General features: G+C 36.9%; 1 protein-coding gene across 1 annotated transcript in view; it reads right to left on the bottom strand.

Moving 5' to 3' along the window:
* Positions 1-17,501, bottom strand: part of CNTN3 (contactin 3) — a 403,835-nt gene that overhangs the window by 241,473 nt on the left and 144,861 nt on the right. The window contains exon 4 of the mRNA XM_069562133.1: positions 16,466-16,641. Coding sequence (XP_069418234.1) covers positions 16,466-16,641 — 176 coding nt within the window. The remainder of the gene's footprint in view (positions 1-16,465; positions 16,642-17,501) is intronic.

Raw genomic sequence — 17,501 nt, 5'->3', positions numbered from 1 at the left:
CCTTCCAAGGAGTAACCGTCTTTTAATTCCATGGCTGCAATTACCATCTGCAGTGATTTTGGAGCCCCCCAAAATAAAGTCAGCCACTTTCTCCGTCTATTTGCCATGAAGTGATGGGAACAGATGCCATGACCTTGTTTTTTTGAATTCTGAACTTTAAGCCAACTTTTTCACTCTCCTCTTTCACTTTCATCAGCAGGCTTTTAGTTCTTCTTCAATTTCTGCCATAAGGGTGGTGTCATCTGCATATCTGAGGTTATTGAGATTTCTCCCGGTAATCTTGATTCTATCTTGTGCTTCCTCCAGCTCAATATTTCTCATGATGTATTCTGCATATAAGTTAATTAAGCAGGGTAACAATATACAGCCTTGACATACTCCTTTTCCTACTGGGAACCAGTCTGTTTTTCCATGTACAGTTCTAACTGTTGCTTCCTGACCTGCATATAGGTTTCTCAAGAGGCAGGGATGGTGGTGTGGCATTCCCATCTCCTTCAGAATTTTTCACAGTTTATTGTGATCTACACAGTAAAGGCTTTGGCATAGTCAATAAAGCAGAAATAGATGTTTTTCTGGAACTCTCTTGATTTTTTTGATGATCCAGCGGATGTTGGCAATTTGATCTCTGGTTCCTCTATCTTTTCTAAAACCAGCTTGAACATCTGGAAGTTCATGGTTCATGTATTGCTGAAGCCTGGCTTAGAGAACTTTGAGCATTACTTTACTAGTGTGAGAAGAATGCAATTGTGTGGTAGTCTGAGCATTCTTTGGCATTGCCTTTCTTTGGGATTGGAATGAAAACTAACCTTTTCCAGTCCTGTGGCCACTGCTGAGTTGTTCAAATTTGCTGGCACATTGAGTGTAGCACTTTCACGGCATCATCTTTTAGGATTTGACATAGCTCAACTGGAATTTCATCACCTCCACTAGCTTTGTTCATAGTGATGCTTCCTAAGGCCCACTTGACTTTCCATTCCAGGATGTCTGGCTCTAGATGAATGGGAGTGATCACACCATCGTGATTATCTTGGTCGTGAAGATCTTTTTTGTACAGTTCTTCTGTGTAATCTTGCCACCTCTTCTTAATATCTTCTGTTTCTGTTAGGTCCATACCATTTCTGTCCTTTATTGAGCCCATCTTTGCATAAAATGTTCCCTTGGTATCTCTAATTTTCTTGACGTGATCTCTAGTCTTTCCCATTCTATTGTTTTCCTCTATTTCTTTGCATTGATTGCCAGAGAAGGATTTCTTATATCTACTTGTTATTCTTTGGAACTCTGCATTCAAATGGGCATACCTTTCCTTTTCACTTCTCTTCTTTTCACAGCTATTTGTAAGGGCTCCTCAGACAGCCATTTTGCTTTTTTGCATTTCTTTTTCTTGGGGATGGTCTTGATCCCTGTCTCCTGTACAATGTCATGAACCTCCATCCATAGTTCATCAGGCACTCTGTCTATCAGATCTGGTCCCTTAAGTCCATTTCCTATGTCCACTGTATTGTCATAAGGGATTTGATTTAGGTCACACCTGAATGTTCTAATGGTTTTCTCTACTTTCTTCAATTTAAGTCTGAATTTGGCAATAAGGAGTTCATGATCTGAGCCATAGTCAGCTCCCAGTCTTGTTTTTGCTGACTGTATAGAGATTCTCCATCTTTGGCTGCAAAGAATATAATCAATCTGATTTCGGTGTTGACCATCTGGTGATGTCCATGTGTACAGTCTTCTCTTATGTTGCTGGAAGAGGGTTAAATATGCAGGGTGACAATATACAACCTTTACATACTCTTTCCCCAATTTGAACCAGTCCATTGTTCCATGTCTGGTTTTAACTGTTGCTTCTTTACCTGCATACAGGTTTCTCAGGAGGCAAATAAAGTTGCCTGGTATTTGCATCTCTTAAGAATTTTCCAGTTGTGATCCACGCAGTCAAAAGCTTTAGCATAGTCAATGAAGCAGAAGTAGATGCTTTTGTGGAACTGTCTCACTTTTTCTATCATCCTAAGGATGTTGGAAATTTGATATCTTGTTCCTATGCCATTTCTAAACCCAGCTCTAACATCTTGAAGTTCTCGGTTCAGGTACTATTGAAGCCTAGCTTGGAGAATTTTGAGCATTACTTTGCTAGTGTGTGCTGCTCCTGCAGTTTATTCACTTCAGTCATGTCCGACACTGTGCGACTCCATGGACAGCAGCCTTTCAGGCTCCTCCGTCCATGGGATTTTCCAGGCAAGAATACTGGAGTGGGTTGCCACTGCTAGTGTGTGAGATGAGTGCAATTGTGCAGTACATTGAACATTCTTTGGCATTGCCTTTCTTTGGGACTGGAATGAAAACTGACCTTTTCCAGTCCTGTGGTCACTGCTGAGTGTTCCACATTTGTTGACATGTTGAGTGCAGCACTTTAACAGCATCATATTTTAGGATTTGAAATAGCTCAGCTGGAATTCCATCACCTCCACTAGCTTTGTTAATAGTGATACTTCCTCAGGCCCATTTGACTTCACACTCCAGGATGTCTGGTTCTAGGTGAGTGATCACACCATCATGATTATCTGGGTCATGAAGATCTTTTTTTATCTAGTTCTTCTGTGTATTCTTGCCACCTCTTCTTAACATCTTCTGCTTCTGTTAGGTCCATACCATTTCTGTCCTTTATCAAGCCCATCTTTGCATGCAATATTTCCTTGGTATCTCTAATTGTCTTGAAAAGATCTCTAGTTATTCCTATTTTATTGTTTTCATCTATTTCTTTGCAGTGATCAGTTAGGAAGGCTTTCTTATGCCTCCTTGCTATTCTTTGGAACTCTGCATTCAAATGGGTATATCTTTCCCTTTCTCCTTTGCCTTTTGCTTCTCTTCTTTTCTCAGCTATTTGTAAGCCCTCCTCAGACAACCGTTTTGCCTTTTTGCATTCTTTTTCTTTGGGAGGGTTTGATCATTGTGTCTTGTACAATATTACAAACCTCTGTGCATAGTTCTTCAAGAACTCTATCAGGGCTAATCCCTTGACTCTATTTGTCACTTCTACTGTATAATCATCAGAGATCTGATTTAGGTCATACCTGAATGACCTCTTAGTTTTCCCTACTTTCATCAATTTAAGTCTGAATTTTGCAATAAGGTATTCATGATGTGAGCTATAGTCAAATTAATATGTTTAACAACAAACACATGATTTCCCTGGAGACCTCCTCCTACCACCCAAAATATCCTGGTCCTCTAATGTCACTGATCTTGGTGAAGTGTACCTCCAGCCACTCAAGTCTATGAGAAAAATATTCCATAGCCCCACATCCAATCTCTTACCAAGTTATATAATTTTTATCTCAAACCTTCTAAATGCAAGGTCTCCTTCAATACTCGTAGGCTGTGTAAATATAGGTAATCATTTCCTGAGTCTAGATTTGCATTCTTGACACCCTTTGATCTAATTGCTACAAAACAGCCAGCCATTTGATCTTTATACATCAAAACATGTAATCTTGTTTATTGGCCTCTAAAGTGCTTGGAAAAGGACAACTTACATAGACAAGAATGATCCAGTCTATGAATACTTCTGTCCAATCATCTCATGTCATTTTCCCCTTCACCAGTTACATTGAATTGATCTTCATTCAAATCTACATCATACTAAGCTCTTTCTGACCTCATGTTCTTTAAGGCTAAAGAATGAAGACTGAAGTATAGAACTTCAAGTACTAAAGACAGATTATGGGGAAAGGTGAGGCTACTGTTTTCCTTTAGAGTATCAAAGTTGGTACATATTTTGTATTCATTTGATGCAATTCTATTCTCCGTTAGATCCTCAGTTCCAGGAAAATAAGATTCATTCCAGAATGCCTGATCACTTGTAAAATATCTAATAATAGCAAATACTCAATAAATGCTCACTGAATAGACGAATGAACTTTAGCCATGGCATATATGTAACCTGTTTTGGCAGCTCACTCTTACTATTACAACTTTTCAGTGAAAACACCTTATCTACAACTGGGAAGCTATCTATCACAAGTCAGTTGATTGAATCATAAATCATGCCATTCTCATGCAACAAAGATTTCAGTGATGAAGATTCCAAGTCCAACTCAACCTCAGTGGTACAGATAATGCTACAATGCAGTATTCCAACACAAAAGAATGTTCTGGGATGAAAATTCATATCAACATGCTTTTAGGATAAAATGGATTGGGAAACATTCTGATTAAATCAAGAATGTTCATCAGATATGTCCCACCTGCTCCATTTCACTCATTCTCACATTGTTATTCAGTCACATAGTCGTGTTCAACTCTTTGCGACCCCATGGACTGCAGCACACCAGGCCTCCCTGCCCCTCACCATCTCCTGGAGTTTGCCCCAGTTCATGGCCATTGCATCAGTGATGCCATCCATCCATCTTGTCCCCTGATGCCCTCTGCTCCTTCTGCCCTCAGTCTTTCCTAGCATCAGGAACTTTTCCAATGAGTTGGCTGTTCACATCAGTTGACCAAAATACCGGATCTTCAGCTTCAGCATAAGTCCTTCAAATGAGTATTCAGAGTTGATTTCCTTTAAGATTGACAGGTTCAATCTCCTTGCTGTGCAAGGGACTCTCAGGAGTCTTCTCCAGCATCACAGTTTGAAGGCATCGGTTCTTTGGCACTCTACCTTCCCAGCTCTCACAACCATACATGACCACTGGATAGACTATGGCCTGGATTATACGGACCTTTGTCGGCAGATTAAAGTCTCTGCTTTTCAACACACTGTCTAGGTTTGTGATAGCTTTCCTGTGTTGGTGGTATAGGGGTAAACATTTTCACATTAAGCTCCTCAAAAACAAGAGAACTGAATTGCAAACACAGCAAACCCAGTGGAAACTTAGGTTAAGACACTTGTCAGTGCAATCTTCCAACTAGCTTTGGCCCAAAATGTAGAGATGAAATAATATTTTCAAAAATGTCCTAAGATATCAGCAGTTATTTTATAAACTGAAACCTTTTTATGATTCAAAGGCAAACAACAAATATATTCCATTTACATGGAAAAACATAAAACAGACTGAGAAGTTACTGAAAAAACACTGACTTTTAGAGAATCTTAGTTTTAAAACTCACAACCTTCCTGTGTGACTAGGTTGAAATGTATTGTGTTTGACTAAAACATTTTGCTCTTCAAACTCACAGAGAATGAACATACTACTGATAAAGTTACAGCCTTCTGTTTGAAATTTAACTTGTTGTTAAACCATCAGAGCAAAGTAGCTTTGAACTTCATCAAAGTCTTTATGTTCAAAGATGAAATTTATTTTTTTAGCTTCACTTTTAGTTACAAGAAATAGCACTGCCTGTAACTCACAGCAAACTAAGCTCCTACTAATTATAACAGAACAATTTTAGCTAATTAGTCTTTAGTAATTTTTCTTTTCAGATACAGCCAGCCACTCTGAGATTCATCCCTCAAAATTTCTGTACTTCTTTCATCTTTCTTCAAATTTACTTTTCTAAGTTTCTATGTGTTTTTAAAGAGGAAGAAGTAACCTTTTGTAGCGGGAATATGGTCAATTTATGTTTTATACAAAGACTGCAAATGGACAGCAGCTAAAAGGGAATAAAAAAGGAAAAAAGAAGCTTTGGGCCGAAGAAATGAGCTCTTAGATATCTTCTAAAGAGACAGAGGTAAGAACATTTCATAATCCTGTGTAACATTTTTTATGTGATGAGAGCATCTATTCTCAACATTTAGGTTGGAAGTCATTAATGACAACCCCTGGGCTATATTTGACTTTCACTTGTCTGCTGCAGATAGGGTTGACCCATGCAATATTTTCATAAAAATTAAACTTAGTCTTTAATACATAAAAGGTCAAAACACTGTATGTAAATAATGGATTCTGGGTTATTCTAAAAAGCGATCAGCTTTGGTAACTGTACGGTCAGGCTATTCTCCTGCTCTCTGTACAGACCCAGCTCAACCAGTGCCTGATTCTCCTATATCCTCCTGACTGACATCTCTGGCCCAGGCCCCAACTAGAGATTGCACTTATCAAAGAAGTGATGAGGGGTTTGCTCTTATGCTAGTCTCCCTGGTGACCGAAAAGCCAACCTGGCATCAATTTCCCCTATAACTGGCAATCTCCTCTTCTCACCAGGAGTAAAGACTCCCACCAAGTCCTGCTTGCCTTCTGCAGCACATTGCGGGTATCACTCCAGGACTTTGCTTCAGACATGTCAGATCCCCCATTCAGTAAACTACTAATGTCTCTGTCACTGACTCCAGGCTCTTTCTTGGGTCTTGAATCTGGGCAAGCATAGGATTTGTAGACCTGTGGGCTGCAGCCCAACAGTAACACTCTTTCTGCATTTCTCACTCATTATTTCACTCATTAATTCACTCAGGAAATCATGAATAATTCATTCATTATTTTATTCATTATTTCACTCATGAATACCAAATGATTGAAATTCTGATCGCTTTTCAGAATAACCCAGAATCCATTATTTACAAAAGACTGGATGGCTGTACAGTGAGCACCCCCTATAGGAAGAGCACGTCATGGTCTCTGGTCCATTCCAGATCTCACTATCCTTAGTGCTTACGCAAAGATGGCTTCACCCATGAACATTATCTTCCTAAGTAATCCAACTGAGTAGAAATATAAAGAAGCACAAAAAAATGGTAGGAGATCTTGAGTTCCAAAAATTGCTCTGCAATGCTGGTTAAAATAACACAAAAATGTAGCTGAATGTAAAGCTGAGCAAACAAAGTAAGCTGCAAAGCAGAATGATTAATTCTAGAACCTAGGCTGTGACAGCCAGGGCAGTGGGAAGGGGAGGGAATGGGAGATCAGTCTCGGCAATCTGATAGCGTAGGTTTAATTGCCCTTGTGGAAACAGGAGATGAAGAAGTCCTGGGCTTAGGGGCTGGATATTTGAAAAGGAGTCCTTTCGCACATGGCTGGGTTTCCAAGGTAAAGAATATGCCTGTCAATGCAGGAGATGAAAGTTTGATCCCTGGGTCAGGAAAACCTCCTTCAGGAGGAAATAGCAACACTCACCAGGATTCTTGCCTGATAAATTCCATGCACAGTGAAGCCTGGTGGGCTACAGTCCATGGCATTGCAGAGAACTGGACACAACTGAGCAACTGAACACACATGCATGCTTTAAGGGCTGCACTCACACTTAAACCCACCCACAAACCTAGAGAGAAGGCTATGGGGTTATTCTGGCCTTCATTTACTTTTTGGAGTGAGGTTGCAGTTAGGTAGGAGACTTGGAGGGAACAGCTACTTCAATGGAGAATTTATGAGTAGGGGCATATATCTCATATGATTCAGGGTTTCATATGCATTTTACATATAATAGACCCTCACTTGTGGATATCATATTTGTGAATTCACCTGTTCCCTAAAATGTATTTGTTAAGCCTTAATTAGTATTTGTGCACTTTTGTGGTCACTCTCAAATATGCTCAAAGTGGTGAAAAGTCCAAATCACTCCAGGTGCACGTTTCCAGCTGAGGCGCAAGGCAGCAATGCTCTCTGCCTTGTTTCAGTGCTCTAACTGTAAAAAATGGTCCCTTTTTCTACACACTTGGTGCCTTTTTTTTTGTTTTTTTGGCATCTTTGTACTTTCTGTTGACTCTGATGTTTAAATCAGAACTCAAGTATAACACTGAAATGTTATCTAATCTCAACCACAAGGAGGCCGTGCTGGCCTTATGGAGAAAAACCCATGTTAGGAAAGTTTTGTTCAGGCTTGAGTTACAGAGTTCCTGACCATGAGGTTAATGTTAGCAAACCAACAATATTTATGACATAAGATGCCTTTAAACAGAAACATCCATAAAACAAGGTTAGGTATTGAATGGTGGACGAAAACCATATGACCCAAGGTTTGCAGGAACCTGCCAACCCTACTTTTCCTAAAAGTGATGCTGTAGTATCTACAAATTCATTTTTACAGGTGACTGATAAGAAAAACTGACTATACATGGTAGGCCACATTGAGCCAATACACTAACACGATACAGTTTCCAGGTTGGTTATATCCCTGGTTCCTGGGGAAAACCACAAAAGCTGCTGGGTATGGACACTTCTTCAACCAAGGCTAAGAACAAACTCATGTTGACATGGGAGGGGGAAATTCTCCTAAAAATCAGATTCACATCAAACATTACAAAAATGGTAATATGTTCTACAAATGAGAGTGAACAGACCAACAAATCACAGGTTAACATCAATGGTATCCTGAGCTTACAGAACAACACAACGAAAGAACACCTAAATAAACTTTAAACAATTGGAGTAATAAGAAAATGAAGATGGGTGTCAAATCCTCAGAAAAAAAACAGGATGCTCTAAGGAGAGAACAGAAACATATGGAAAAGAATCAGACAGAAAGTTTAGACAAGAAAAACATAACCACTGAAATTAAAACACAAAGGACAGTTAAATAGTAAATTAGGCAGAGAAGAAAGATTAGTGAACTGAAGACAAGAACTAAGTAATTAGAGATAGAAAACATGAAAGACAGGTTACCAGACATGGAGAAATGAGAAATTTCAGTATACATTTACAAAGGAAAACCAAAAGGAGTAAAAGTAGCAGACAAACACAACTGGAAGAGATAACAGCTATGAAACCATCAGTTACCATAAGACATGTATTTCAAGATCTAGGAATCATAACCTAGAATTGTCTAAATATGATAACAGCTTATCTTTGAACAGCATGCACTGTGTGCCAGGCACTGCTCCAGATGCTGAACAATATTGTAGTTTATTTAACCCTCACACCTGATGAAGTAAATTCTACTGTTATCTTTGATTTACAGCTGAAAAGTTGGAAAAATAGGTTCAATATTTGTCCAAAGTTACATGGCCGTTAAGAGGAAGGATCTGAATCCATGCAGCCTGGCTCTAGTCTCTGCATCTTTAAAATTACATTTTATAGCAGAATTATTTTTGGAAGAATAAGGGCAAGTAACACACTCTCTGGGACCAAAAGAAAGAAGAGAAGAAAAACAAAAGAGTACTGACCATCAATAGAAACTCACAAAATGAACTTCTAGAATATAAAAAAGGTCATAGATGCATGAATGAGAGTGCACAAAGGAAATGATACATGTGGGTAAATCTGAAAAAAAAAAAAAAACACACACACCCTGATGATATGAAACAAGAATAAGTCTCCTAGGGCAAACACACACATCTATACTTTCTCTCTTCCTCTGAGAGATTCCCCAAGTTCAGTTCAGTTCAGTTGCTCAGTCGTGTCTGACTCTTTGTGACCTCATGAATCGCAGGCTTAACTCTCTAAAGAGGGTAAAACATAGGATGACAACAGGTCACTAGGCAGATTTTATAGAGGATCTTGTGAGGAAACAGGTGGCTTAAGTAAATATCTATGTACACACACTGGATGCTGCAGTCTCTTAAGCCTCTTCTCCCATCAGGCTTCCAAATGCCAATGGAGCCTTTCATCATCCAAGGGGGCGTTTGGACTGTCTCTCAATCAAGCATGCCGGTATAATAACTTTCAGAACATATGCTCCAGAACAATCACAGCTATCCTTCATCCTTTCTTGAGATACTTGAGGACACAGTGCTCTAAGATATTGAACACCAAGAACAGGATTGTAGCTGAAGGAAGATCCTGGAAATACAGCCTTGCCCCTAATGTGCAGGAAAACCAAATCCAAACTGGAGCACCCAAACCTCCAAAAAAAGGATTCCTCCAAGAAGGTAAAATAGAATACTAGACGCCTCTCAAAAATTTGAGAAGAGATTCAGAAAACTGTCCAAAATTTTGGCTGATGTAAGTATCTCTCTCTCTTTCTCTTTCTAGTTGCTAAGTCATGTCCAACTCTTGTGACCCTATGGACTATAGCCTGCCAGGCTCCCCGGTCCATAGGATTCTCCAAGGAAGAATACTGGAGTGGGTTGCCATTTCCTTCTCCAGACATAAATATCAGACCATAGAAAAATGGAAAATTAAAAAGTAAGATTACTAATTTGAAGGAAAATAATTATGCATGGAAGGAAAAGCAATCATAATTACAGTGTGCTATAAAAGTCAGCTCTGAATATCATTTACAAATTCAGAGTAATATAAATACTGAATATTGACCTAATTCAAATTCTGACCCAATAAACGCCTGTAATAAAATGCCCTGAATTAATGCATATTCAAATGTTAACCACTGGAAACTGGAGGCAGGTGAAATGTTTATTCTCTGTGGAGGTTTGAATGGGGATTGGATTGAAGAATGGGCTTGTCATCACTCTATCCAATCAAAGTACAGTGAATGGAATATAGTGTGGATTTCCCTATTTTTAATTTTTGTGTTTTTGTACAAGCTGTGCATTAAAAAATGCTGTTATTTTCATAAACCTCATTGAAAGGCAACCTTACATTTCTGTGGTGGCAAGGTGGTAGTATGAAAGTGTTAGAGCTTCAGTTACCAAATTTGGTGGCCAAAAGTAATACTTAAAATTGAAAAATCAAGAGGTAGCAAATAAGCAAACTATTTCAAAACATGAAGTAGATAAGAACCAATCAAAAAGTTGAAAGTTGTTCCCTCTAGGAAAGGAGAAATTAAAAGGATATGAGCAGAAGTCTGACATTTTTCTTGAAAACAAACAAGAAACTCCCAAACTATTTAGAAGTTTGCATAGGCTTACATTATTTCAGATATAAAAGAAAAACTAGAAAATAAAAGGAACAGTAGCAGTAATATCTAATTAATGGTATTAAAAATTTTAACTAAACTACTGGATAACAATAATATTAATATAACATCCAGGAGGAGGGAAATACAGTTTAAAATATTGGAAATTTTTCTATTGTTGGAGACATTAAGTTTAGAATTTGTTAAATATCCTTAGTAAATTTTCTAGGGTGATTACTATAAGAAAATAAGTAGAGTATATAACATTGTTACATTGATGTTACTGAAGGAAAAATAAATTCTCAATCAGTCCAAGGAAAGAACACAAATATTAACATTTCTGTATTAATATGTTAATATTTAAACTATAAGGCAAATGCCTTATTAGAGATAAGTGGGTCACCACTTATCTATAAAATGCTTTATGAGAGATAGTGGGTCATCTCATACTGACCAAAAATATACTCATTCTAAACTTTCATACATCAATAATTTATTAATTACAAAAAGCAAAATAAACAGAAATATCAGGATAAACAGAAATCTACCATCACCGTGAGAGAAACTGATAGATTAATTAGATAAAGCACCATTAATGATATATATGATTTGAACACAATTGCCAACTTTAATTCAAAGAACATAAGGAAGACACCTCTCTTGTCAATAGGCCACTAGGTTAGAAATCAGTAACCAAAGATGGCTAGAAAAATTCCATATGTTTGGAACTTTTAAAACACACATCTGACAATTCATGGATCCAAGAGAAAGTAATAATGAAATCATAAAATTTATAGACAGTGTGAAAAGTGTTAGTTGCTCAGTCATGTCCAACTCTTTGCAACCCCAGAGACTGTAGCTCCCCAGGCACCTCTGCTCATGGCAGGATTACTGGAGTGGGCTGCCATTCCCTTCTCCAGGGGATCCTTCTATGCCAGGGGTTGAATCCAGGTTTCACACGTTGTAGGCAGATTCTTTGCTGTCTGAGCCACCAGGAAAGCTGTAACACTGAACCACTAAATATGCTCCAAGTCAGGACACTGGTTTACAACTGAAGCTGTGCTTCTGAGAAAGCTTAAAGTCATACATATTTAAATAAGAACAGAAGAAAGGTAGGAATGAAAGACATTAGCTACACAATTTAAGGGACTAAGAAAAGAACAGTCAAATAATCCAAGAAGTTGGAAAGAACAGTAAACATATGAGTGAAATGAATGAGATACAGTATAAAAATTCAAAAGCAAGGAATAACATCAAATTCTGAAAGGTAAGATACTAAAATAATACTTAGAATGAAATAGGGAATGTATCTATTGATAAAGCCCAGACAAGAAGATTGAGAAGATGCTTTGAAACAACTTTTGGACAATTCATTAGAGAACAAAAACCAAATGGATATAATTCCGAGAAGAAAAAATACAACATACCACAAAGAAGGAGATAGTATGGTTGGTCCTACAACTATTCAAATGATTTAATCAATAGTTAAAATATTTCCTGAATGAGAACTCCAGGCCCGGATAGTCTTATTTGTATGTTTTACTTCTTATTCAAGAAGTAGATAATTCCAATATTTTTCAAAATCTTATAGGGAATATAAAATAAGAAGTAATCCTCATTCATTTATAGAGACAAATGACTTTGATACTAAAGCCAAAAAAGCATAGTTTGAGAGAAGGAAAGAAAATCTCCTATATTGATATATGTGCAAAATACTAAACAAAATACTTACAGATAATAACATCCAAGTATTAAAAAGCATAAAAGCCAATCTGAAACTATCCCAGGACTAGAAGGTTGGTTAATACTAAAAATGGTTCACTGTATTAACAGGTTAAAGGAGAAAAACAGAATGACCATCTCAGTAAATGTAGGAAAAGCATTTACAATAATAAAGAATTCCTGATTAAAAACTAACAGAGAAGAACTGCCTTAACTTGATAAAGAGTATCTGTGAAATCCAGAGTAACCATTATACCAAATGGTGAAATGTTAACCTTATTCACTCTTGAAAATCAAGAGCAAGATAGGTATATTCACATTCAAAATACCTATTCAACACTGTACTAGGTGAGAGAAAGTGCACTAATATAAAAGCTATAAAAGGAGCCAAAAACTCACACTATCACTATTTTCAAATAACATGATTTTCCAGACACAAAATTCCAAAAAAGCCAGAGACATGACCACACATTGCTTTCCAGCTGGTTAAGAATGGCCATCAACTGAGCTGGTAGAGTTGATTTCCCCTCTGAAATGAAATACACAAGTAAATCTAGCTCACAAGATATACAAAACCAATTCTAGGTAATTAAAGACTTCAATGCAAAGAGGAGAATATTAAACTTTTATAAGTACATTTAAGAAAATGTTTTTACCATTTCAGGGTAAGGAAGAAAAAAAATTTAAACAACTCATGAGAGAACATGAGCTATAAAAAAAAAATCAACACTTTAATGTAAAATTAAGAACATCTGCTCATCATTTGACAGCATCAAGGAAAAGTAAAAAACCTAGCCACTAAAATGGAGAAACATATATAACTGGCAAAGGATTAATCCAGAATATACAAAGAACTCTTAAGTTTAAAAACAAAAAGACTACCCTACAGTGAAAAAGTATTTAAATAACAGAAACATAAAAGTGGTCAACAAATATCTTAAAATGAACTTAATTTCACTGTAATTATAGAAATGCAAATTAAAACCAAAATTACATTTTAATTTAAAAATAAAAATGCAAACTGAAAAGTGAAATACAATTTTGTATTCAATATTCACACAATTTAAAATATAGAACAATAACAAATGTTGACAAATATCAACAGATATTTACAAATATGCTGATGTGAAAAGCAGTATAGATGTAAGAATGCTGCTTGATGTCATTACATAAAAGTTTAGAAATTAAAAAGGTAAAAATCTTATCTGTTGCTTAAAAAACACATACATATTTATTCAAACAATAAAAAAAAAAAAACATATAACTCAGAACAGTGACCACCTATTCAGAGGGAGCTTAAGAGAGAAGGAAATGTCATCAAGGTGAGTTACCAGGTAAGTTTAATTGTACTCTGAATTTTTAAATCTTAAGTGGTAGCTACATAGGCATTCTTTATACTTTTCTCCATACCATTTGCATGTCTAATATAATTCATGATTAAAATGTATTGCACCTTGAAATAGGTAAAATGAAAACATTTTAATGAAGAATAACAGGAAATTCAAGAGTAAGAGAAGTAAAACTAATTGTCAACAAAGAAGTTTTGGATTTACTGTCCTAACATTTTGTGGTTGGAATTAAAATTCTGTCAAAAACACCTGGAAACATATTTTAAAAGCTTCAAAAATCATACACATGCAACATAACAGCAAATCACTAAGAAAATGTCTACAATTCAAACACTGCATTACTTCATGTATTTTTCCCCTCTCTAAATTCTGTGATTATTCCACAAAGAATCTGTTAAAAGGAATAAAGAATGCTTACATAAAGCAGGCTGCTTAAACTATGAATGAGCTTTTCACCTTCATTTCATTATAAATACTATTTTTAAGCATCTGGAACACTAAGATAAAATTTCATTGCATTTTCATCAGTGTTAAAAGTGGTGCATTGAAGATAATGTTATTTATTCATTTCTCCACAAAGAACATTTGGAATATATTTTTCCATGGCTGACAGAAACAAAGAAGTATTACTAAGTTTGCAAACACAGAACAATTAGAACATTTTTCAACAACAACACTTCATTAATTGTTTACCTGTGAAAAAACCAGTTACGGCTCCCCTGGAGTCATAAGCACCTAAAAAGATATACTTGGAGAAATACAAGTCTCCTTATTAACCCCTTCTTTCAGTGAATGTATTACATCCCTTCAAGGCCTCCAAGTGAAAGCAATGCTTTCCAATGCCTTGTAAGTTGGAACTCTGATGTATTAAATATTCTCCACTTTTTGCCACCTTTTTTGGCTTCTTTACCAGAAACCTGTATCTCAGCCTGTACCTTAGGCTGAGAATTTAAAAAAAAAAAATCATTTTTATCTTCTTAGCTCAATCAGACATCAGGCTAAGAATACCCAATATTGCTCTTCATAACTTCCAAAAACCACATGTGAAACCATCAAAAAAATTACAAAGCAAACAAGACTAAAGAATCTCACTATATGTCAAAAACCACAAGAGCAATCACATGCCAAGCATATGAGCAAATAAAACTCATGAGGCAGATGAGGATAAACTGCAGGGAAACCCAAGGGACTAAATGATACATTCTGGGTTTTCTTTATGAAAGAGAGAAATCCCAACAGAAGTATGAAGGTATTCTCTACCTTACTCCCCACACTTATCCTGAAGGGATGCACCCAAAAGAGAAACTCAAGGACAGTAGTACCAAGCCAAAAATAGAAAAACTCGGTTGGGAGAAGCCATCCACTCCATGTGCTCTTGCTTCCTTGTAAGATATTCTGGGTTTGACAAGAATGAAAGGCCCAATCATTCTTTACCAGGCCCATTTCTCATGAATATGTTTTCAGAGAGCAACCAGGAGGGATAAGACAAGCTCTCCCTCTAGGAAAAGCAGGCTTGCTTACTGCTTGCTATAAAAGAGGTGGATTCCCTAATCTCAATGCTCCTCCTAGAATGCAGAATCCATCCTGGCTAAAGCCTATCACCTCTGTGGGACCTGGGGGCAAGGGGAATTGAAGCATGGAGCTTGCTATGTGGTGAATAATAAACCTCTTCGTTACTGATCCAGGAAATCATGTCTTCTGGTAGCATCCATAAAAGAGCAACAGGCTAGCTTATTAGCTTCTAAGTGGGGTAAAATGAAATCCCAGACTCAACAACTTTATCCCACTTTATCCCACTTTGCCTATAAATTACTGGCCATGAAGTAGGGGCAGACTGCAAGAGGCATGGCATACTTTCAGAACTATTTCCAAACAAGTTACATTCTCCAGGAAGTATAGACTGAGGAAAAACTTTTCAGTTAATGATACTTTTTCAGATATTGGAAGAACAGACTAAGGAAAAACTTGTAAGTTAATGATACTTTTTCAGATATTGGAAAATTATAGCATGCAGTAAAAATATACTCCAGTATTTCTATATGTATTAAGAAATATACTTAAATATGTGAAAGTCACTCAGTGTCTGACTCTTTTGTGACCCTAGGGACAGTCCATGGAGTCCTCCAGGACAGAATACTGGAGTGGGTAGCTGTTCCTTTCTCAAGGGAATCTACCCAACCCAGGGATTGGACCCAGGTCTCCCACAATGCAGGCTGATTCTTTACCAGCTGAGCCACCAGGGAAGCCCCCAAATACTGGAGCGGATAGCCTATTCCTTCTCCAGATCTTCCTGACCCAGGAAGCAAATGGGGGTCTCCTGCATTGAAGGCGGGTTCTTTACCAGCTGAACTACCAAGGAAACCCCTACTTAAATACAGTTAGAAGAAATAATGTATTTTGTGAAAGACTCCTGGCAATACAAAATTAAGACTGGAAACTTCACCTTCCCCTGTAGATCAAAGGAGTACATCTGACCTCTGCAAATTCAGGGTAATCAACTGACATGTGTGTATAAAGGCTGACTTTGGACAAAATTTGCTTTTTAACCTACTAAAAGTTTTAAGCATAAAAATGGGAGGACCAAATGGAAGTAGGAAGAAAGACTGCCTCTAATTTCTCAGCCTATTTCTTTAATTAATAAAAATCCTCATACTGTTTCTGAAATCCAAAATGACCACACAAAGTCAGTTATATATTTTTAACTGTTGGATTTGTTACATGTGTAAACATACACTTACAGGCAAACTGGAGCTTAGCTTCTCTGCTGACAATTGTCCCGACTGAATTTGTAGCAAAGCATTGATAATTTCCTGTATCCCAATTTCTGTTGGGGTTCATAACCACAAGATTTCCTCTGATCAGCTTATAACGATACTCCATACTCAAATCAATATCGCTTCCATTCAGCTGCCATCTGTAAAACAAATGTCCAGGATTTCTCCCTTAGTATAATTTTTTTAAAAAACAACCTATCTTATAGAATCTACTTTAAACATCAGCTCTCTTATAAATAAAAGGGGACAAATATATCATTCAATTGTTATATAACTGGAAATCAAAGATGTCCCAGTTGTTTTTTTTTAAAAAACAGAAACAAAAGGTTGAATTATAGTAGAAAGCACAATAGAGTAGTGTCTAAAAGCTGAAAGTTTTCAAGATTTTCTGAAGAGGTGAAAATAATTTAGTTTGTTCACTAGGGGGAAAATTAGTCTAGGTCTGCATAGGCAAAGATGGAGTAGAAAGTTGAGGTCATTATCTCATACACTTCAGGCCAGTCTCATGCTGCTGATGAAGGAGGGGGAAGCACATTTCTTTGATTTATCCAGACTGACTGAGCACATTTAATAAATTAATTGGGTAAGTGTTCAACTAGCCATTTCAATTTGTCTGGGTAAAAACCTGTCCCCGAGGCACCTTCGGCTCGTCTAAGCCATCACAGAGCTATTTACTAAATGGTACACTGTGGTAAAAGACCCTAAATGCCACCTAGAGGGTCAGAAACAGTAAAGGCACTAAGTTGAGAGTCATATTTATCAATGGGAAGCCAAAAGAGAAAAACAAAGTAGTCGGTTTTTAAATAAGAGTTTTTAAACAGAAAAACCAGAATTTTTTTTAAACAGTAAGCACACCAGACACATCAAAGTTAAAAGTAGACATTATGTTTAAAAACTCATTGAATATCCCACAATCTCAAGAGTACATCCATTGTATAAAGCCATCGACCTGCCAGAAGTTTGATTTTATAAGAAAATTACACTGGTATCCGGTCTATAA

Source organism: Ovis canadensis, chromosome 19, assembly GCF_042477335.2.
Source record: "Ovis canadensis isolate MfBH-ARS-UI-01 breed Bighorn chromosome 19, ARS-UI_OviCan_v2, whole genome shotgun sequence".
Classification (NCBI taxonomy): Eukaryota; Metazoa; Chordata; class Mammalia; order Artiodactyla; family Bovidae; genus Ovis; species Ovis canadensis.
The sequence above is the reverse complement of the archived record's forward strand: the minus strand, read 5'-3'. Positions and strand labels throughout refer to the sequence as shown.